General features: G+C 44.7%; 2 protein-coding genes across 2 annotated transcripts in view; one reads left to right on the top strand and one right to left on the bottom strand.

Annotated features, from left to right (window-relative positions):
- Window positions 1-3,557: 3,557 nt before the first annotated feature.
- The window catches only part of TDRD9 (tudor domain containing 9), a 137,195-nt gene continuing 116,793 nt past the window's right edge, over window positions 3,558-23,959 (top strand). The window contains exon 1 of the mRNA XM_010376950.2: window positions 3,558-3,826. Within this exon, the coding sequence (XP_010375252.1) occupies window positions 3,612-3,826 (215 nt within the window). The 5' untranslated portion in view covers window positions 3,558-3,611. The remainder of the gene's footprint in view (window positions 3,827-23,959) is intronic.
- On the bottom strand, window positions 16,857-18,964 carry RD3L (retinal degeneration 3 like). Its single transcript, XM_010376949.2, has 3 exons — window positions 18,531-18,964; window positions 17,834-18,139; window positions 16,857-17,533 (listed from the first exon to the last, which is right to left on the bottom strand). The coding sequence occupies exons 2-3, from the start codon at window positions 18,130-18,132 to the stop codon at window positions 17,236-17,238; spliced, it is 597 nt and encodes a 198-aa protein (XP_010375251.1). The 5' UTR covers window positions 18,133-18,139; window positions 18,531-18,964; the 3' UTR covers window positions 16,857-17,235.

Raw genomic sequence — 23,959 nt, forward strand, 5'->3', positions numbered from 1 at the left:
AGCTTCTGAACTTCCAACTAGACTTGAGATCAATAGACTTTGCTATGTTGCCCGGCTGGTCTTGAACTGCTGGCCTCAAGTGATCCTCCCACCTTGGCCTCTCAAAATGTCGGTTTACAGGTGTGAGCCACTGTGCTCAGACCAAGAGAGTTTTGTCTTTAGTTTCAAATCCAAAACACCCTAAGAAATGCACATCTTTTTCTTTTTTTTTTTTTGAGACGGAGTCTCGCTCTGTTGCCCAGGCTGGAGTGCAATGGCGCAATCTCAGCTCACTGCAAGCTCCACCTCCTGGGTTCATGCCATTCTCCTGCCTCAGCCTCCAGAGTAGCTGGGACTACAGGCCCCCGCCACAACGCCCAGCTAATTTTTTGTACTTTTAGTAGAGATGGGGTTTCACCATGTTAGCCAGGATGGTCTCGATCTCCTGACCTCGTGATCCACCCAACCGCACCTGGCCAAAAAAAACCCAAATGTTTAAGGAAAGAGCCACTCCAGCAGATTTAGTCAAAGTTCAGAATGCTGCATCTTGTGACTAGGAAGGCTAGAGAAGACAGCAATACACTTCGAGCACAGCTTCCTCTGCTTTAAGGAGAGTGCTGCTTAATGGCACCAACACCATTTGTAACTGCTCTCAGTTGTTAGTTTCCCCTTTTTGGTGGACAGCTCAAATGCTCCAAATGGTCAGTGAATGCAAATACGCAAAACCTCCCCAAAATACCATGGCCCACTAGGGGTTCAGTGGCCTTCCCATGCATTCTGGCCTAGATGTAGCAAGTCCATGAAGATCTACCTGATGTCAAACTGTTTCTTTTTTCTTTTTTTGAGACAGAGTCTTGCTCTGTTGCCCAGGCTGGACTACAGTGGTGTGATCTCAGCTCACTGCATCTCCTGAGTTCAAGCAATTATCTTGCCTCAGCCTCCTGAGTAGCTGGGATTACAGTAATGCACCACTATGCCCAGCTAATTTTTGTATTTTTAGTAGAGATGGGGGTTTCACCATGTTGGTCAGGCTGGTCTCGAACTCCTGACCTCGTGATCTGCCCGTCTCAGCCTCCCAAAGTGCTGGGATTACAGTCGTGAGCCACCACGCCCAGCCCAAGCTATTTCTTTTAACTCTGAACTTTGGACAGGAATGCAAGATGAACTTGACCAAGTGAGTGGAGAGCACCAAGAACTACTGAATCAAATGAAGGGTGCTCAAAGCCATTCAGTCTGTGATGATTCAGAATGTTAACTCGTGTTTGGTCAGGAAACACTATGGCAACTTTCCAAATTGGCAAATTTCCAAAGAAGCATCAAGAGCGTTATCTTCAGATTGCAGTTTAAAAAAAAAATCAAAACTCAGAAGGATTAGCTAGTAGCTCCAAAAGATCAAAGAATACAGAAAATGCCCTGCAGAAAATGTTTCTGAAAAGCATCTTCCACTTAAAATCGTATTAATTGTGATATCAACAAAGGATGACAGCACATGGGAAAGGCAACATCCTTGAAAAACAGGCCAGGTGCGTTGGCTCACGCCTATGATCCCAGTATTTTGGGAGGCTGAGGTGGGCAGATCATGAGGTTAGGAGACTGAGACTACCCTGGCCAACATGGTGAAACCCCATCTCTACTAAAACGCAAAAAATTAGCCAGGCGTGGTGGCGCTCGCTTGTAGTCCCAGGTACTTGAGAGGATCAGTCAGGAGAATCGCTTGAACCTGGGAGGCAGAGGTTGCAGGGAGCTATTGCGCCACTGCACTCCAGCCTGGTGACACAGCAAGACTCTCAAAACAACAACAAAACAAAACAAACAAACAAAAAAAGTGTCAGTGAGTTCTGGAGTTGCTTCAAGTGGCTTCAATATATTTTGTAAAATTCTGAATTATGTCCTAGTCTCCACATACAGTGTGAAGTTACAATATTTTCCAATCAATGTTGAATGACATACTTTATGATTCTCGATTACTTTATGATTACCTTTTTTCTTATTTTTTGAGAAAGATGGCTGGGCATGGTGGTTCATGCCTGTAGTGTCAGCACTTTGGGAGGCCAAGGGCTCCCAGGCAGATTGCTTGAGCCCAGGAGTTTGAGACCGGCCTGGGCAACACAGTGAAACCCCTGTCTCTACTAAAAATACAAAAAATTAGCTGGTGTGGTGGTGGCGTGAGCCTGTAGTCCCAGCTATGCAGGAGGTTGTGGTGGGAGCATCGCCTGAGCACCCGAAGTTAAGGCTGCAGTGAGCCCTGATTGTAGCACTGCACTCCAGCCTGGGCGACAGGAGTGAGACCCTGCCTCAAAAGAAAAAAAAAAAAAAAAAAAGCAAGTTATTTCTTCCTGGCAAAGTGTGTTGAGGCACTTTTTGGAAGCTGTCATATTTGGCAAAGTCCTAACATGAGGTCCAGAGCTCATTAGGCCAGGATTTGGAGCCAGAACTCGTGGCTTAGTATGATTATGGGTTCAATTTTGAAACACCAATAGCTCGACCTACCTGGCTGACTTCTTTCTACCCTGTTCTCAAACCGCCCTCTTATTTGCCACTGCTCGGGCTTCACACTGCTGATTAGAGCCATGCTCTCCATACCCTCTCTGTATTTGTTCACATGGCTCTTTCTGAGAGCCCACATGGGTCAGATAGATCCTGCCCTGGGCAATGAGGGGAACATACCCCGGCCAGGTGGCCATGTCTCTCTTCTGACCCTCCCTTCCCTTGTACATGTGGCTGCCTTCCTGGGCATCCTTTGCTGGATTTCTTGCCTCTGCTCCTTCTTTTGGGGAGTTTGCTTGGGCTCTGTTCTCCACCCTCCGCCTTCTAGAGATGGGCCAGGACCACCTCAGCCTGTATCTTTTGTCCATGTGATCACCTGGACCTCCTGTCCGCACCTGTTTGTGTCCAGCTGTGAGTCTGACACCGCCACCTGAGACACAGGTTTAGGAAGGAAGATGAATTCAGTTATGATCCTCCCCTCAGCTATCAGGGCCGCCTGCCCTCCCCTATAATCCTGGATCCTCCTTTGCCCGGCTCATTAGCCGGTATCCTGCAGGAGTCCGCCTAGCGTTATTTTCTCCAAGACCTTCCTGACCTTCTTGCCCCTCTCCCCCCATATTAGGTGCAAGGATGTGCTGGTACCTCCAACCCACGAACGCAAATCCCTTCTCTGGTTTGCCCTCCATCTCCTCACCCTGAGGTGCTCAAGAAACGCATGAAGGGCCCCGGTACGCTCGAAGCGCACAAACCTCCGAAGTAGCAGCCTCTAAACGGGGAGGCCAGGGAGTGACCGGAGGACATTTTCTTGTACACGCAGGGGTTGCCCCGGAACTCCCGTCAAACAGACTCCAGGGCAGCCTCCGGGCTTTGTTAAGCTTCCCCTGCGGCCCTGGAAAGGCTCAGCCTGGGTTCTCGCTGGGCGGCGGCTCCCAGCAGGCTTAGCGCGGCGGGGCGCGGCCGGCGGCACGAGGACCAACCAGCGCGGGCAGCACGCGCCGGGCCGGAGCCCGCCCACAACGGCGCGCGGCGCGTTCTGATTGGAAGGCCTCGAGCGGGGGCGGGGCTTCCAGAGCGCGTTTCCGCCGTCGCCTGTTCCCGCCGCGGAGACTCGGCAGTTGAGGGATGCCGACGCCTAGGCCTTGAGGATGCTGCGCAAGCTCACCGTCGAGCAGATCAACGACTGGTTCACCATCGGCAAGACCGTGACCAATGTGGAGCTGCTGGGCGCGCCGCCCGCCTTCCCGGCCGGGGTGGCCAGGGAGGAGGCTCAGCGCCAGGACGTGGCCCCCGGCGCCGGTCCCGCGGCCCAGGCTGCGGCCCTGGCCCAAGCTCCGGCCCAGCAGGCCGCTGCATTCGAAAGGTAGGACGCGGGCGGGGCGGAGGCGGCTCGAGGGCGGCCGGGCGAGACCTGGCGACGAGGGTTCAGGCCACCCAGATCCTTCTCGCGAGCCCGTGCCCTCCCGTGGGGCTCCAGGGACCCCTGACCGTCCGGGGCGAGGGGCCACTACACAACCCGTCGCGCAGCCCAGAGCGGTGCCTGCAAGGAAGCTGAGCTAGAGTTTTTTTTATTTATTTATTTATTTATTTATTTATTTATTTTATTATACTTTAAGTTCTAGGGTACATGTGCATAACGTGCAGGTTTGTTACATATGTATACTTATGCCATGTTGGTGTGCTGCACCCATCAACTCGTCAGCACCCATCAATTCATCATTTATATCATGTATAACTCCCCAATGCAATCCCTCCCTCCTCCCCCCTCCCCCCTCCCCATGATAGGCCCCAGTGCGTGATGTTCCCCTTCCCGAGTCCAAGTGATCTCATTGTTCAGTTCCCACCTATGAGTGAGAACATGCGGTGTTTGGTTTTCTCTTCTTGTGATAGTTTGCTAAGAATGATGGTTTCCAGCTGCATCCATGTCCCTACAAAGGACGCAAACTCATCCTTTTTTATGGCTGCATAGTATTCCATGGTGTATATGTGCCACATTTTCTTAATCCAGTCTGTCACAGATGGACATTTGGGTTGATTCCAAGTCTTTGCTATTGTGAATAGTGCCGCAATAAACATACGTGTACATGTGTCTTTGTAGTAGAATAATTTATAATCCTTTGGGTATATACCCAGTAGTGGGATGGCTGGGTCATATGGTACATCAATGGTGCTGGGAAAATTGGCTAGCCATAAGTAGAAAGCTGAAACTGGATCCTTTCCTTACCCCTTATACGAAGATTAATTCAAGATGGATTAGAGACTTAAATGTTAGACCTAATACCATAAAAACCCTAGAAGAAAATCTAGGTAGTACCATTCAGGACATAGGCATGGGCAAGGACTTCATGTCTAAAACACCAAAAGCAACGGCAGCAAAAGCCAAAATTGACAAATGGGATCTAATTAAACTAAAGAGCTTTTGCACAGCAAAAGAAACTACCATCAGAGTGAACAGGCAACCTACAGAATGGGAGAAAATTTTTGCAATCTACTCATCTGACAAAGGGCTAATATCCAGAATCTACAAAGAACTCAAACAAATATACAAGAAAAAAACAAACAACCCCATCCAAAAGTGGGGAAAGGATATGAACAGACATTTCTCAAAAGAAGACATTCATACAGCCAACAGACACATGAAAAAATGCTCATCATCACTGGCCATCAGAGAAATGCAAATCAAAACCACAATGAGATACCATGTCACACCAGTTAGAATGGCGATCATTCAAAAGTCAGGAAACAACAGGTGCTGGAGAGGATGTGGAGAAACAGGAACACTTTTACACTGTTGGTGGGACTGTAAACTAGTTCAGCCATTGTGGAAGACAGTGTGGCGATTCCTCAAGGATCTAGAACTAGAGTTTTTGTTGTTGTTGTTTTCCTTCAGTTCTTAATGTTTAAATAAACAGACCAGTTTTTGAGGCACTCTTAGGTTTCCGGAAGAAGGCAGCGGAGGGCAGAGGTCCCATAGGCCCCTTCCCTCCCACAGTTTCCCCTGTGAGCGTCTGTGTCAAGTGTGGGTTTTCGTGACAGCCGGTGAACCCGCATCGCTGCGTCTTCGTCACCCGGAGGCCATCGTTACAGGAGGGTTCACCCCGGTACTGGACGTTCTGTGGGTTTGGACAAACGCCTAAAGTCACGCATTACAGAGGAGTTCACTGCCTTACAGATCTTCTCGGCCCCACCTGCTCATGCCTCCTTTTCCCTACACCACGTGGAAACCACTGATTTTTTACTGTCTCCATAATTTTGCTTTTCCATACTGTCATCTAGTTGGAATCACACAATATGTGTGGCCTTTTTGATGGGTTTCTGTCACTTAGCAGTAGTATGCATTTGGGGTTCCTCCGTGCCTTTCCATGATTTGATAGCTGCTTTCCTTTTAGCACTGATTAATATTCCACTGTCTGGATGTACCACAATGTATCCATTCACCTACTGAAGGAGAGCTTGGTTGCTTCCAAGTTCACCCCCCGCCACCCGCGAGATGGAGTCTCACTTTGTCGCCCAGGCTGGAGTGAACTGGTGGAGTGGCATAATCTCGGCTCACTGCAATTTCCCCTTCCCAGGTTCAAGCGATTCTCCTGCCTCGGCCTCCTGAGTAGCTGAGACTACAGGCGTGCGCCACCACACCTGGCTAATTTTTGTATTTTTAATAAAGACAGGGTTTCACCGTGTTGGCCAGGCTAGTCTCGAACTCCTGACCTCAGGTGATCCACCCACCTCAGCCTCCCAAAGTGCTGGGATTACAGGTGTGAGCCACTGCACCAGGCCTGCTTCCAAGTTTTGGCACTTTTTTGTTTTTTTCTTTTTGGGAGATGCAGTCTCGCTCTGTTGCCCAGGCTTCAGTGCAGTGGCGCGATCTCGGCTCACGGCAAGCTCGGCCTCCTGGGTTCTCCCCATTTTATTGCCTAAGCCTCCCGAGTAGCTGGGACTACAGGCACCCTTGGCAAGGTTTTTCTGTGGACATAAGTTTTCAACTCACTGGCTAAATACCAAGTAGTGCAAATGCTGGATCTTTGTTCAGTTTCATGAACTCCCTCCTCGTCTCACTATTCTTTTTTTTTTTGAGACGGAGGTTCGCTCTGTCCCCCAGGCTGGAGTGCAGTGGTGCGATCTCAGCTCACTGCAAGCTCCGCCTCCCAGGTTCACGCCATTCTCCTGCCTCAGCCTCCTGAGTAGCTGGGACTACAGGCGCCCACCGCCGCGCCCGGCTAATTTTTTGCATTTTTAGTAGAGACGGGGTTTCACAGTGTTAGCCAGGATGGTCTCGATCTCCTGACTTCGTGATCCGCCCACCTCGGCCTCCCAAAGTGCTGGGATTACAGGCGTGAGCCACCGCGCCCGGCCTCACTATTCTTTAAGTAGCTACCATCAGTTACTCTGTTCACTTGATTTTGGTGGAAATAAAAAGGCAAAAGGATGTCCTCTGTTTTTAATGGAAAGACCTAGATTTGGTGAGTAGAAACACCGGCTCCCTCTTCTCTTTAAGGAAGGCCCTGGGAGAGGTATCTTGAGCTTGGGGTATCTCCATCACTCTTGCTCAGTCCCTAGTCCGACACCCTTTACAGTTGAGAAGGTGGTTTTGTTTTTCTTTTTCTTTTTTCTTTTCTTTTTTTTTTTGAGACAGAGTTTCCCTCTTGTTGCCCAGGCTGGAGTGCAGTGGCGCAATCTTGGCTCACCACAACCTCCGCCTCCTGGGTTCAAGTGATTCTCCTGCCTCAGCCTCCCAAGTAGCTGGGATTACTGGTGCACGCCACCACGCCCAGCTTATTTTGTATTTTTTTTTTTTTTTTTGAGACGGAGTCTCACTCTGACGCCCAGGCTGGAGTGCAGTGACACGATCTCTGCTCACTGCAAGCTCTGCCTCCCAGGTTCACACCATTCTCCTGCCTCAGCCTCCCAAGAAGCTGGGACTACAGGCGCCTGCCACCACGCCCGGCTAATTTTTTTGTATTTTTAGTAGAGACGGGGTTTCACCGTGTTAGTGAGGATGGTCTTGATCTCCTGATCTTGTGATCCACCCGCCTTGGCCTCCCAAAGTGCTGGGATTACAGGCGTGAGCCGCTGCGCCCGGCCTATTTTGTATTTTTAGTAAAGACAGCGTTTTACTGTGTTGACCAGGCTGATCTTGAACTCCTGAACTTGTGATCCACCCATGTTGGCCTCCCAAAGTGCTGGGATTCCAGGTGTGAGCCACTGTGCCTGGCTTCTTCTTTTTTAAAGTTACTCTTGTTTGTTAGTTTTGTCTGATTTGATGGATAGGCCCAGACTCTGGGTCAAGCTTTTGTGGGTTGCTTCAAGCCTTTGTAGAGTTCTTTCAAGTACACCCTTGGGATCTTTGGTAAATTTGGTTCTTGGAGACGTAGAGGGGACCAAGAGACCCCTTGTGCAACTTTGGAGTGGCTGTTTGTGTGTTTGACACTATTTCCTTGAGCTACTCTGGTAAATGATCCCGTACGCCGCCTCCTCTACTTAATGGTCCATCACTTACTCCTTAGTCTTAATAGTCTTAACAGCATTGCTATTAAATAACTCATTGTGATATTGGAAGTAAATTATTACTGACCTTGTCAGAAACTATAGATGTATTAAGCACTAAGGACAAGTTTTTACAATTTCTAGTCTTCATGGGCTGAGACTTTAATAAAATCAATAAAAATGAATTTTTAGAGCAATGAAATGAAAAAAGACAATATACTAATCCCATTTAAAAAATTATTAGATTCAGTCTTGGTGTGGTGGCTCGTGTCTGTAATCCCAGCACTTTGGGAGTCCAAGGCAGGCAGATCATTTGAGGTTAGGAGTTCCAAGACCAGCCTGGCCAACATGGTGAAACCCTGTCTCTACCAAAAGAATACAGAAATTTCCCGGGCATGGTGGTTTGTGCCTGCAGTGCCAGCTACTCAGGAGGCTGAGGTGGGAGAATCGCTTGAGTCCCTGAGGCAGAGGTTGCAGTGAGCCGAGATCGCGCCACTGCACTCCAGCCTGGGTAACAGAATGAGACCCTGTCTCAAAAAAAAAAAAAAAATTCAACCTATGTAAAATTGCTTTGTGAAATTGCTGTAAACACTTTAACTTCTGTGTTTAACCAGTGACAGGCAATGTTTGTCTATGTGTAGTGCTAGCTTTGATAAAATTCTTCCGGAAGTAGCTTCCTGGGCTCTAGGTGCATATGTATTCAATGCCAGAGTTTCCAGCATGTAACAGGCACTCGGCTAAATATAGCTGTATTATTGAATCCGCACAACAACCCTTTGAGGTTGATGGCTTTATCATCAACTGATTATTTCATGATTTTGTAGATGAAGCAATAGGTTTTGGTAGTAAAGTGACTTGCCCAACTTCCTGTAGCAAATGGTGGTGATGGGCAGAATGACTCCCCCAAAGATGTTCACTGGAACCTGTAACTATGTAATGTTACCTGGTGAAAGAGATTTCGCAGCTGTAATTAAGGTTACAGATCATAGGATAGGAAGATTAGCTGGATTGTCGGAGTGGGCCCAGTCTGATCACATGAGCTCTTAAAAGCAGAGAACTTTCTCAGGATGGAGTCAGATAAATTTGAAACGAGAGATATGAAATGTCATTGCTCGGAGGGGCCACATGGAAAGCATGAGAATGGAATATGGGTAGTTAGGAACAAAGACTGGATCCCACTTGACAGCAGCTAAGGAAATGGGTACTTCAGTCCTACAGTTGCAAGGGGCTGAGTTTGCAAGGGACTGATCCTACAATTGCAAGGGCCTGGTTTTGGCCAACAGCCTGAATGCACTGCCAGTAGGGAAGGCAACTCTGCCAACACCTTGATTTAGCTTTAGGAAACCCTAAGCAGGGGATCCAGTTGAGTTCACCTGGACTTGTAATAAATTTGCATTGTTTGAAACTGCTATGTTTGTGTGATTTGTTGAGGCAGCACTGCATTAGGGTACAAATCTGGTGGCAGAGCTGGGTTCAGATTGGGGTGAGCTGACCTGTGAACCCGGCACAGTGCCTGGCACATAGTGGATACTTGGATACTTGTTGAATGATATTTTTCCCAGTGAAGGAGAGTGTTGAGTGAGGCACTGACATTAGTGAGAGAACATTTGACATAGGGGAGGGACGGCTTTTATAAGCATAGGGTATTGCACAGTTAAAATGTATTTGTTAGAGATAGTCACTCAATGGTAAAATTAGTGTACACCAAGTCACTGCAGTCCGGTCTGGGAGAGTGTTGTTAAATCAGCTTAATGATTACATCAGCTTAAATCAGCAGAAGAACATGGGCATTTTTTGTTTTTTTAATCAGCTTAATGAGTAGTGACCACCAGCTTTAAAAAAGAAATAGAAAATGCCAGACTGCGTCATAGGTAGCTCAACAAGAATTGCTGGAGATGGTGTGGGCGCCTGTGGGTTCCAGCATCAATCTTACTCCCTAATGAAAGTGTTGCTGGAGTGCCTGTAGGGAACGGTTTATAAATTTTGTTTCCAGTGATTTGTATGGATTTCCCCATGTCTCCTTTTCCACATGGTACTGTATTTTCCTCTTTGATGGCGATTATTCTTTCTTTTATCCTTACATTCTCGTGTCTTCACCTTGGCATATGAAAAAGAAAACCTCAGTGGCTGTGATATACCATTTTGAGCATTCTCCGGTGTGTACCACCAGCTTTCCTGGGAATTGCAGCCCATGGCTGGGAGCCATGCATCACTCCCAGCTTCCTTCTGCCTTGTGTTTCTTTGTGCTTTCTGCCATGGGCTTTCTGTCTTCACAGCTCACATTAACTCCTGGCTCATGAAGGTCTTACTTAATTCTCACTTTGGTGTCTTTGACTGTTCAACACCTTATTAAAATGTTCTTTGTCTTTGGGAAACCTTAACCATAGGAAGCTTTCAGATTTCCACTATCTGGTGATTACTTTCCTCTAGTTCCTTTATTTATTTATTTATTTATTTGAGACGGAGTCTTGCTCTGTCGCCCGGGCTGGAGTGCAGTGGCCGGATCTCGGCTCACTCAAGCTCCGCCTCCCGGGTTCACGCCATTCTCCTGCCTCAGCCTCCCGAGTAGCTGTGACTACAGGCGCCCACCACCACACCCGGCTAAGTTTTTATATTTTTAGTAGAGATGGGGGTTTCACCATGTTAGCCAGGATGGTCTCGATCTCCTGACCTCATGATCCGCCCCCCTCGGCCTCCCAAAGTGCTGGGATTACAGGCGTGAGCCACCGCACCTGGCCCCTGATTTATTTTATTTTACTATTATTATTATTTTATTTTATTTTTTTTTTGAGACGGAGTCTCGCTCTGTCGCCCGGACTGGAGTGCGGTGGCCAGATCTCAGCTCACTGCAAGCTCCGCCTCCCGGGTTTACGCCATTCTCCTGCCTCAGCCTCCCGAGTAGCTGGGACTACAGGCGCCCGCCACCTCGCCCAGCTAGTTTTTGTATTTTTAGTAGAGACGGGGTTTCACCGTGTTAGCCAGGATGGTCTCGATCTCCTGACCTCGTGATTCGCCCGTCTCGGCCTCCCAAAGTGCTGGGATTACAGGCTTGAGCCACCGCGCCCGGCCGCTAATTCCTTAAACTACATTTCTTTCTCCACATCTTGTTGGTTCTGTTTCTTTGGAGAACTATGACTGACACATCATTCAAGCAAGATATAGGATGGTGGCTTAGACCAGGCAGGTAGCTGAGGGGTGGAGGATGGGGGGTGTGGTAAGCAATGGTGGCATTTGGGACATGTTCTTAAGCTAGAGGCAAGGACTCTGTAGCTGGAGCAAGTGGAGGATGTGAGTGGGGAAGCAATCACAGGTGACACCAAGGTTTCTGGCCTAGCAAGTGACAGGTATTGCCTTCAGTTTGTGGGGGAGTACCAGGATTGATTTTGAACATGTTCACTTTAAAATGCCTGTTAGACAGCAATACATGTAGGCAGTCTGGAGTTGAGGAAGGACGTCTGGCAGAACTAGACATCGGGAAGTTTAACTTCGAGACTGATGAGATCCCTTAACTAGGATGTATCCTAGTGTGTGGGTATAGAGAGAAGGGCCCACCTGGGGTGCTTGAGTGTTATAGGTGGATGAGATGCAGTGAGAAAAGGAGACTGAGAACAAGTGGTCAGAGGAACATCAAGTGAGTGAGGCCCACTTTAATCAACAACAGCTTGCTTAGTGCCCTGCACATGCGTATCTTAACACTTTCATGGGAATGCTTTTGGATGTTATTTTTCCCACATAAGAACTTATTAAGGGTACAAATTATCAGGGAATCTCCACCCCTTGGTGCAGTACCTGACATAGGAGGAACTCAGATATTTGTTTGAATGAATGGCTTAGGAGGTCACAATAATAATAGTTGTTGTTTTTTTTTTTTTTTTTTTTTTGAGACTGAGTCTCGCTCTGTCCCCTAGGCTGGAGTGCAGTGGCGTAGTCTTGGCTCACTGGAAGCTCCGCCTCCCGGGTTTACGCCATTCTCCTGCCTCAGCCTCCCGAGTAGCTAGGACTACAGGCACCCGCCACCACGCCTGGCTAATTTTTGTATTTTTAGTAGAGGTGGGGTTTCACTGTATTAGCCAGGATGGTCTCGATCTCCTGATCTCGTGATCTGCGTGCCTCAGCCTCCTAAAGTGCTGGGATTACAGGCGTGAGCCACCGCACCCGGCCAATAATAGTAATTTTTTTTTACAAGAGGGAAGGCAGGGCGTTTGGTGAATAGATAAGCGTGGCAGAGCGCTGTTACGTATTTACCATGTGAAAATGGAAGCAAGGTAATAACTAGGGATAATTATTATTTTCAGACGGGGTCTCCCTCTGTTGCCCCAGATGGAGTGCAGTGGCACAATCACGTTTCACTGCAGCCTTGACCTCCTGGGCTCAAGTGATCCTCCCTTGATTTTCCCGCCTCAGTCTCCTGAGTAGCTGGGACCACAGGTGCATGCTACCATGCCTGACCAATTAAAAAAATGTTTTTGGAGACACGGGATTTCACTATGTTACCCAGGCTGGTCTCAAATTCCTGGACTCAAGTGATCTTTGCACCTTGGCCTCCCAAAGTGCTAGGATTACAGGCATGAGCCACCATGCTCAACCCAGAAGACCCCAGTTATTGAATGCTTACAGTATGTCCTTATTCTAGACATGCTGAGAGTTGCTTCTTCATGCATTCCTGTCTTGATTGAATCATAAATCTCTGTCTTACTCTTCGGGCCATACTGGATTTTCCTAAGGAGTGTATCCGAGTGTGTATATAGGTATATAATCAAACAATAAAAATCACAATATCCTGGTAAGTGTACTATAAAATATTTCCAGAATAAGCGTGCTTCTCACAGTTTACATTGTTACCACTCTTGACCAAACCACTGCCATCATCTCTCGCCTGGATTATTGCAGAAACCGTCTATGTTTGGTCTCCTAACTTTTCAACCTTACCCCCCAGTAATTAGCACCTACAAGAATGACTGGCATGATGTAGATGCTAAGTTAATATTTGTTGAATGATGGCCTGGCATAGTGGCTCATGCCTGTAATCCCAGTGCTTTGGGAAGCTGAGGTGGGAGGATCACTTGAGGCCAGGAGTTCGAGACTAACCTGGATAATATAGGGAGACCCTGTCTCTACCAAATATTAAAAAATTAGCCGGATGTTATGGTGCCTGCCTGTAGTCCCAGCTACTTGGCAGGCTGACTCAGAAGCATCACTTGAAGCCAAGAGTTCAAGGCTGCAGTGAGCTATGATTGCACCACTGCACTCCTGGGCAACAGAGCAAGAGCCTGTCTCTTTAAAAAAATTGTTGAATGAACAAATTCTTGAGTAAACCTTCACACCTGAGGTTCTTTGAGCACATGTGGGACCTCCTGTGGGATCGATTGCTGTTAGGATAAAATTTTGTCTGACTCTGCATCTAGGCTTGGCGAGCATTCCTCCATCGGGCATCTCCTCGTCTGCTGCTCTTGCTGCACTCCGGTCACGTTGGCATTTTTTCTGTGTCTTGAAGATAGCAAGCTCATTCCCACCTTGCAGCTTCCACATTGACTCTTTCTTCTGTATTCAGTGCTCCCCCTCGTTCCCTTCCCATGACAGGCTCCTTTCTTCATTTGGGACCCTGTTCAGATATCTCCTTAGAGAAGTTTCCTGTGACCTCCATAGCTAAAGCAGCCCTTCCCTCCCTCCTTTTCTTTAGTCTTTTACACACTCTCTCTAGTCTTTTAAACAACCTTTTGCCTTCTCCAAGCACTGAACTCCTGCCTCCATCCAGTCCTGTTTGTGATAACCAAAATCCAGCTCTGCCAGTTACCTTGGGATTGTGATTGTGGTTTTGGCCCCTCCCCCACCCCAAGGGAGGACCAGAAGGATTCTGAGATTTCTGGCTTGTAGAATAGAGTAGATAGGTGGTACTGTCATTTACTGAGCTAGAAACTACCAATTGATGAAATGTTTGAAGAATTATGCTTTTAGAGGGTGTGTATGTATTGGTACTAGCTGGTTCTTGAGTTCTGTTTGTCCCTTTAGAACACAAAAATTTCTCTATGACTTTGGTTTTGAACATGTTGATTTTCTTTTTTTTTAATTTTCTTTTTTGAATGGAATATACTGAAGGATGAACATGTTGATTTTAAGTTGCACGTGAGTATCCAAGAGGAGGTGTCACATAGGCAATTGGTTCTGTGCATTTGGAGCTCAGAGATCAGTTGGGGGAGGGACACAGCAGCCTGGATGTGAATCTCAGCTCTGCCAGTTATTGCTATACTGGGCAAGCCACTGGACATATTTGAGGCAGTTTGCTCATCTGTCATATGGGAATAATATCACCTACTTTATAAGGTTGCCATGAAATGCGAATGCACTCATAGTGCTTAGTATGTGCCTGCTGTGTAAAATAATTAATATTATTAAATGGATTGGGCTGGCTAGTAATGCTACCTGGAGAGCCTATTATATGTTGGGGATTATGCAGAATGCTTTTATGTGGATTCATTTATTGTTTCTGTTCCCTAGCTAAAGATTGTAGCTCCTGAAAGAATGCTGCTTTCTCTTCATAAAACACACCTGAAGTGTTCCCAGTGGTCCCCTTCCCACCTGTGCCCTCTTTATATTTTCTTTTTCTTTTTTGAGATGGAGTCTCTCTCTGTCGCCCAGGGCAGTGACGCTATCTTGGCTCACTGCAAGCTCCGCCTCCCTGGTTCACGCCATTCTCCTGCCTCAGCCTCCCGAGTAGCTGGGACTACAGGTGCCCGTCACCACGCCCGGCTAATTTTTTGTATTTTTAGTGGAGATGGGGTTTCACCATGTTAGTCAGGATGGTCTCGGATCTCCTGACCTCGTGATCCACCAGCCTCCACCTCTTAAAGTGCTGGGATTATAGGCATGAGCCACCGCGCCCGGTCCCCCCATTATATTTTCAATCCTGATTCCTTTGCCAGCTTTGGGTATTATAAATAGGCTAGTGTATAAAAACATGGATCTGTCACTATTCAGGAAGTTATTTGTATTAAAATTTCTATTCGATTTATAGGTTTTCCAGAAGTAACTACAGTTTTAAATTACTTATACCAATACTCTCACAGGACATGAGTGTTAGGTTTGCCAACAATAAAGTGAGAGATGGAAACTCAAAACTTAATGTATTTTTCCTTTCTTTTTTCAAGCTTGGGTGGAAAATTAATTAAATTGCATGTGGGTGACTTAGAGTGTCTAGGACTCATTTTCATCCTGAACTAGCGGAGTGATGTCACTGTCCATAGCTGCTTCAGTCCCCAGAAGCTTTTTGCCGGTAGTTATTTCTCCCTGTCTGAATACAGAGGATGACCCTCTCTAGCAAGTGGTATGGTGTTGTCCAGTGGCTGCTTGAGGAGCCTTGGAGAGTGAAGGAAATGATTTGCATCTCTTCATGGCATAATATTTCCTGGTATGTGTGGTGGGATGATCAATTCTAGTACTGTGCTTCATATACAAACTTCATGTTCTGCATGTTTCTTTAAATGAAAATTTTGTTCTCACCATGATTTAAGCAATGATATTTTCTTAAAACTCATGTTTGCTGTTTACTGTATTCACTGCACAATAAGTAGCTGTGTACTTTTCGGGGCATTTATCTCTCCCACACATAGTTTCCACTCTAGGAAATCTTACAGTGACTAAAGAAGCCAAAGGTAGTATGTAGGAAAACTGAAAATTTCAGAGGAGGAATGAGAGGTGTCTTTATTTTAAATCTACTTGGGACTGTGTTTCTGTTTATGTTGTCTTGTTAAACCCTAATCAGGTGGGTTGCATTACATGGTTGGGATTTAAGATCAAATTGAGGTCAGTTGAAAATGGCACAGAAGTTGGCTAAGAATGCAGGGAGAATAAAGTTAGAAGATATATATATATATATGTATATATATTTAGTAGTGTATATTTAGTTCTAGTCTTTTTGAAAAAAAGTGTTTTTTTTTTTTTTTTTTTTGAGACAAGATCTTTCTCTGTTGCCTAGGTTGGGGTGCAGTGGTGTGATCATAGCTCACTGCAGCCTTAAACTCCTGGGCTCCGGTAAGCTTCCTGTCTCAACCTCCTGAGTAGCCAGGACTACAGGTGTGTGCCACCACACCCAGGTTGTTCCAATTTTGACACATACAATTTTTTATTTTTAGATGAAAGTAAACCGGTTAATCTTCGAATATAAAGTTATAATTAGGTTCCTTGGACTTACCTTTAAGAATGAATTCTAGGCCGGGCGCGGTGGCTCAAGCCTGTAATCCCAGCACTTTGGGAGGCTGAGACGGGTGGATCACGAGGTCAGGAGATTGAGACCATCCTGGCTAACATGGTGAAACCCCGTCTCTACTAAAAATACAAAAAACTAGCTGGACGAGGTGGCGGGCGCCTGTAGTCCCAGCTACTCGGGAGGCTGAGGCAGGAGAATGGCGTGAACCCGGGAGGCGGAGCTTGCAGTGAGCCGAGATTGCGCCACTGCACTCCAGTCTGGGCGACAGAGCGAGACTCCGCCTCAAAAAAAAAAAAAAAAAAGAATGAATTCTAGCACTTTATAAAAAAAACTGACTAATATATAGTTTCCTACTTTTAATAAAGTTATGAAAAGCCAGATTTTATACATTAAATATTTTGCTATTTCACCTGAGTATCACCAACAGTGAATGTTTTTCTTTGAGAGTAGCAGCTACTCATGTTGCTAAATCAGCCCATTTATTTTTACTGATATAATATAGAGCTGAGTTTTATTACACATTCCCTTAATGTTGAGCTTAAAAGTACTGTGATTAAAACCAAAGTTGAGTGTTGGGTTAAAGCCCTGCTTCATTTTTAAACTACATGTTATTTTTTCCCTCACCGCCCTTCTCCCCATCCCCTGCTGAGAATGATCACATAATGGGATGTTGACTTCTCATTTCTGTTATATTGTAAAGATAGGATTCACATTAATCATTTATTTAATTCTACATGTACTTTGTTGTAGAATAAAAGTCAAGGTTAATATCTAAGTTTTGTACAGAATTTGTCAAACTTCATACTAAAGTTGATTTAGTTCCTGTGAGGTGGGTTTGAGGTATAAGAAAATACTTCAAACATTTTTTCAAAATACTTAGGAAACATTTTAGTTAAAAGCATACTATTCAATGAAAACATAGCATGTTTAGAGTGGTTAAAAAAAGAATACTATTGAAAACATAGGATACATCCACAGGATACTGACCTTGTAACATAGAAAAACTTTAAGTCACATCACATTTTCTTATTCTTAATATTAAGAGTTCTAAGGTGGTCATAAAAACTCCTCTAGTTGTAAGTAACTTAACTAGATGGGTGATAATATGGTAGGTTCCATATTCTGTGTGAGAACACTGGGAACCTGTCCTTTGTGTTTCTATCTACGTAACTGGAAATGGTGGGTATTTCATCTTTGCCTGCCCTCTTGGAGCTGTCACCTGGGATCACAGAAGGAGCAGGGCAGTCTGTGCTCCCGGAGTCCTCCAGGTCCTCTTGCTCACTCCCTCTGTCATAGCTGCTTAGGAAGTCTTTCAGAACTTGCTTGAAGATGTAGACTATTTCCCATGGCAGTACATCATTTTCTGCCAAAAATTCTCGAAATCTGGAGGGAATGTGGTAGTGAATATTCTGTTTAGAACATTTTTTGTTATATCTCCTTATCTCCAAAATACAGCTAGAATAATGTGCTTGTATACAAGTTACCCACCTTTTGAGTATTAATGCATGTTGTTTTAAAATTATGCTTCTAGTAAAGAAATTTTAGATGTAATTTAAAACCATTTCTCACCAGATATCTACACAGTTAAAGAATTTACATGATAGAATACAATTTCTAGTCAAAATGTATGAGGAACTTAGACTTAGCAGTAGCGAGTATCATAAGAGAACATAGTATTTTTACCTGCTGAGAATAGTTCCAGTTTGGCAGGGTTGAACTTGTGAGCAAAGAACTTCAAGTTGTCTTTGTTCAGTCACTGGGATAGTTGTGTGGGGATTCTGGTAGTTTCTGAGCCAGTTGTAATCCACACCTGTTTTTTTCACTTTTTGTTCATTTTCGATTTCTTGTATTAATCTCTCTCGCTCCTTTAGGTGCCATTTTAATTCCCGAAGCAGAGTCTTTGTCACTACATCTGAGCCAGCATAGTGTCTGGGTTTGTAGGAATCGTTTCTGGGCCATTTCATCCAGCCAAAAAGTGGCATTTTTAGCCTATGGAAATATTTTCCCGTGTTTATTTGCTCAAAACGTTATGGTTCTTCTGAGCAAATATTTGTTTCTTTACAATGAATTTGCCCGAAAAGTGCATGTTTTTTTTTCACAGGTTAGCTATGCAGGTCAAAATAAGATTAGAACATGGATTAACGTCTTAATTTTTAACTAGGTCAGTGGCAGAAACCAAGCTTTGAAAATGCTTTTATGTAGCTTAGCAGAAATTAGATATACAAAGTCAGAGATAATATATAGGCTGAATGATACCCGAAAATAACACTAACACTTGCTGTGAAAAGTTTTTAGGAGACTTAAAATGTTAATGTCGAGGCAAGTGCTGCCTGTAAATACTTTTGATTTATGTTTTGTATAGAAAAGGTTTAAAGCTTACCTGTTAAGTTGATGGGCTGATGTGATGATGCCAAAGAGTTGCCTGAAATTGGTGACGGAGCTGTGTTTCACTCGGACATGTCTTGCTCTCCTGGATGTGTCCTCTGTTGAAGGAATGCACTGCCTTATTTACCCACCAAAATTGTATTTGAAATAAATAACTTTCTATGTTAGGAATGAGGCTGTGATGTCTTCATTTGGAGAGAATGCTTATTCACCTTGTAAGTAAGCTAGAAGAAATGACAAAAATAACTTACTATTTAATCTTCACAAGTTATATAATGGTCTGCCTTTTGAATGTAGCTCAATCTACTTGAAAAAAATGCCAGCAGCTATGGATGCTGGTCCTAAATGCATTCCGACATGTCTTTGGTAACGAAATGAAGAATGGTCGTCTAAAGCACCACAGATGCGCTCCGAGCTGCAGTGAAGACTGTCGCATGATGTGATGCTTTGCTGTGCACAGCTGTAGGTCACAGTTTAGTGCTATATTTTTATGCCTGTAGAGCTCTAAAAATAACCATGTTGCTTTTATTCTTCAGCTTAACTTTCAGGCCATTTGGAAGCCGGGTCATTGTCCCCTCTAGTGAAAATAGGAAAAATAGATCAGACTTGACTATTTGCAAAACATACATTCTGAGAAAGCTCATTGTAATTGAGCGAAATAGGTAAAGAATGCTGGTGTGAATCATAATTGTGAACTATTTAGCAAAGGTTACATTCTGTATTCATTTTGTTTTTTCTCGCAAAATAGTTAAATTTGTATATTTAAGCAAGTTGAAATGCTAGGGAACACAATAAACGCTTAGCTAGATAACTTTAAAATATACTTTGTAATCTCTGAAAACATGGTAATAAGGCAGTAATTGGTTGTCAGGGAAAAATAGAGGCATAAGAATATACAAAGTTCAAAACAAAATCTTGTAATTCATCATAGAAAAATCATTTTAGTGTTTTTTTTTTGGAGCTGAGGATGAAAAACTTATTTACTGTTTAGGTGCATATTGGTTTGTAATGGTCGTTATTGTGCCATTTCTTTTTTCTTTCTTTCTTTCTTTTTTTTTTTTTTTTTTGAGACGGAGTCTCGCTCTGTCGCCCAGGCTGGAGTGCAGTGGCCAGATCTCAGCTCACTGCAAGCTCCGCCTCCCGGGTTTACGCCATTCTCCTGCCTCAGCCTCCTGAGTGGCTGGGACTACTATAGGCGCCCGCCACCACGCCCGGCTAGTTTTTTTTGTATTTTTTTTGTTAGAGACGGGGTTTCACCGTGTTAGCCAGGATGGTCTCGATCTCCTGACCCCGTGATCCACCCGTCTCGGCCTCCCAAAGTGCTGGGATTACAGGCTTGAGCCACCGCGCCCGGCCTCTTTTTTTTTTTTTTGAGACAGAGTCACATTGTGTCACCAGGGCTGTAGTGCAGTGGCATGATCACGGCTCCCTGTAGCCTCAACCTCCTGGGCTCAAGTGATCCTCCCACCTCAGCCCCCTGAGTAGCCAGGACCACAGGTGCATGCCACAGCATGCCTGGCTAGTTTAAAAAAAACACACATGCACACATGTACATACATATATGTTTTATATATGTACACGCACACATGTTTTATATATGTACATACATGTAGACATTTTATACGTGTACATATATGTATGCATTTTATATGTGTACACATGTGTATATATGCATGTAATATACGTATATATGCACATAGGTATATATACATACATGTATTACATATGCATATAAAACTATACACACATATACATACACACACACATACTTTTTTTTTTTTTTTTTTTTGTAGAAATAAGGTCTCCTGGTGTTGCCCAGGCTGGTCTCTACACTGGGCTCAAGTAATCCTCCTGCCTCAGCCTCCCAAAGTGCTGGGATTACAGGCGTGAGCCACTGCACCGGCCCGTGCTAATTTTCTATGCAAGTGTTTGTCTTTTGCTAAAGGGTAGATAGAATATAAAAGGTCTTTTACTCTCCAGTTCTCTGTTAAACGACTGCATAGTGGTTTTCCCTTTATAATATTTGTTTCTTCTGTTGCTTTTCCTTTCAAATGAGCCATGAAGAATAGATATTGTTTACATCAGATTTGCATGTCATGCATGATCAAGAGCGATGTGTGTGGTCATCCTACAGCTCCTATTGCTTGTATGTTACAAAAAGCCAGATGTCAGGATTCATGATTGTCAACTAGATGGTTTTTCACATTACATTGCATATACTGTTAGGAGAAGGAAAGGAGTAAAGTTTATCATGATAGAAGTGTCCTACCAAATTTTATACTAAAATTACAGTGAATCTTGCCGCATACTCCTTTGAATAACCTCCTTGTTACTGCATACACTTTTTTTCCTCTGAAATGGTAGCAAAAATATCAGAACATATTGGATATGGAACTTAAGCCAAATTTCTGTTCAAGGCCCTCTGCAGTCTTACATTATCCCTCCTTCAAGGCCCTCTGCAGTCTTATATTATCCCTCCTTACCTGGATTGGTTTCTTGCTGGACCCTAGAGCATACCTTTTGTTTCAGCCAGGACACATTGCCCCCTGACACTTGCCATGCTTACTTCTGATCCTTCAGCTTTAGTTCAACTGTTTTTTCTCTTCTGAAAAGCTTCTTCTTTGTCTTTTTCATGTATCCACATAGTAATTCTCTTTTTCATGGACCAGCTCAAATACCAACTCATTTTTTCCTTCAACCTGAGGGTCAACGTGAACATCTTCCTTGGCCCTACTTTTCCTTGGAACTCTGGTTTTATTTATCTTCACTGTTAAACTTATAGAAAGACTGGTTTGGTCTGTGTTCCTCTTTTCTCTTCCCCCGACCCTTTTTTTTTGGACGGAGTCTTGCTCTGTCGCCCAGGCTGGAGTGCAGTGGCGTGATTTCGGCTCACTGCAACCTCTGCCTCCTGGGTTCAAGTGATTCTTGTGCCTCAGCCTCCCTCGTAGCTGGGATTACGGGTGTGCGCCACCACACCCAGCTAATTTTTGTATTTTTAGTAGAGATGGGGTTTCACCACGTTGGCCAGGCTGGTCTTGAACTCCTGACCTCAGGTGATCTGCCCGCCTTGGCCTCCCAAAGTGCTGGGATTACAGGCATGAGCCACAGCACCTGGCTGCTTTTCCCTTCTTCCTAATCCTTTCCAATTAGATCCTGCTCTGTTCTCTACTGTAATTGCTGGCTCTCAGTCACTTAGCAGATATCTATTGACCATCTGCCAGGGCCTGGATAGTCAGGGGCTGAGGTGTAGCAGTGAACAAAACAGACCTAGTTCCTGCTCCCAAGGAGCCAGCCTCCAAATGTGAAGACAAATATAAGTAAACAAATCATCCAGTAAGGTAATTATAGATGGTCATAATCGATTAATGTACTTGGAGCACTTCTCCCACTTAGAACTGGAGGTCAGAGAAGGCCTTTTTGGGTAGTGGGTGTCCTTTTAACAGAGATTTAAAGATCAATGAGCTAGCCACTGGAAGAGCTTCTTGAAGGCAGTCTTCCTTCTCCACTTACTTGTTTGACACTTGTCTTGCCACTGAAACCATTACCAAAGACCTTTTCAGAACTTTTCTTACCACCTTAACTCACATTGAGTATACCTTCCTTTGAACTTAATTGTGTGAACCAATTTTTCTAGTACTTAGTGTGTGCTACTTGCCTTACACATTTTATTTTGTCCTGCCTCCTGAGATTATCAGATTGAAGTAGAGACCCAAATAATTCTCTGATTATAGTATTTCTTCTACTACTATGTAGATAAAGAACATAAATATTTGTAAGTAAAGGTAAGGAAGTATCTTGGATTGTATTTATCTTACATTTTAATGAGTTGAATGAATTGTTTCTGATGAATTGCAAACTTAGTAGGATATTTTGTGTGGATGACATAAAACTTAAGCTATCAGGTCATTTGCTTTTTGGTCATTGTCATAGTTTTCTAGTTTACACCTTGTTAGCTAAGTATTAAATTTTATAAGACTTAAAATGAAATAGGACCATGTCATGCATAATATATATGTGTCTATGTAAAATTTTAAGATCTGTAAGGAAGTACATAAAAAGAGAAAAGTTTAGAAAGACAAAGTTTTGGAACGTTGAAAAGCAAGTTAAGGAGCCAGGCATAACTTTTTATATATTACAATCAGGGCTGCTTTATATAATATTCAACAGTACTTGATTGCAATCAAAGAAAGATTTTTCATTGTGGGAAGATTCATGTCTTTCTGTTTTTTTTTTTTCTTCTTTTGAGACAAGGTCTTGCTCTGTCACCTAGGCTAGAGTACAGTGGCATGGTCACAGCTCACTGCAGCCTCAGCCTCCTGGGCTCAAGATATCCTCCCACCTCAGCCTCTTAAGTAGCTGGGACTACAGACACGTGCCACCATGCCTGACTAATTTTCAAATGTTTGGTAGAGAGTGGGTCTCACTCACCATGTTGCCCAGGCTGGTCCTGAACTCCTGGGCACAGGAAATCTCCCACTCAGCCTCCCAGTGTGCTGGGATTATAGGCATGAGCTGCTGTGCCCAGCCTGTTTTTATTCATTTTGCTACTGAATTAAAAGTTCTGGGTTATTGGATCATTTTTCTTAAGGTAAAGTACATTTCTATGGAGTTGTTCATATTAAAAACACTCAACAGGCCAGGCGCGGTGGCTCAAGCCTGTAATCCCAGCACTTTGGGAGGCCGAGACGGACGGATCACGAGGTCAGGAGATTGAGACCATCCTGGCTAACCCGGTGAAACCCCATCTCTACTAAAAATACAAAAAACTAGCCGGGCGAGGTGGTGGCGCCTGTAGTCCCAACTACTCGGGAGGCTGAGGCAGGAGAATGGCGTGAACCCGGGAGGTGGAGCTTGCAGTGAGCTGAGATCCAGCCACTGCACTCGAGCCTGGGTGACAGAGCGAGACTCCGTCTCAAAAAAAAAAAAAAAAAAAAAAAAAAAAAACACTCAACAAAGTAGGAATAGAAGGAAACTACTAGCATAATAAAAGCCATATATGAAAAGCCCACAACTAACATCATACTTGATGAAAGATTGAAAGCTTTTCCTGTAAGATCAGGAACAAGGTGAGGTTGTCTCCTTTCACCACTTTTACTTAACTTAGTACTAGAATTTCTAGCCAGAGCAATCAAGGAAGGTTAAGAAATAAAATGTAGGGCCGGGCGCGGTGGCTCAAGCCTGTAATCCCAGCACTTTGGGAGGCCGAGACGGGCGGATCACGAGGTCAGGAGATCAAGACCATCCTGGCTAACACTGTGAAACCCCGTCTCTACTAAAAAATACAAAAAACTAGCCGGGCGAGGTGGCGGGCGCCTGTAGTCCCAGCTACTCGGGAGGCTGAGGCAGGAGAATGGCGTAAACCCGGGAGGCGGAGCTTGCAGTGAGCTGAGATCCGGCCACTGCACTCCAGCCCGGGCGACAGAG

Source organism: Rhinopithecus roxellana, chromosome 5, assembly GCF_007565055.1.
Source record: "Rhinopithecus roxellana isolate Shanxi Qingling chromosome 5, ASM756505v1, whole genome shotgun sequence".
NCBI lineage: Eukaryota > Metazoa > Chordata > Mammalia > Primates > Cercopithecidae > Rhinopithecus > Rhinopithecus roxellana.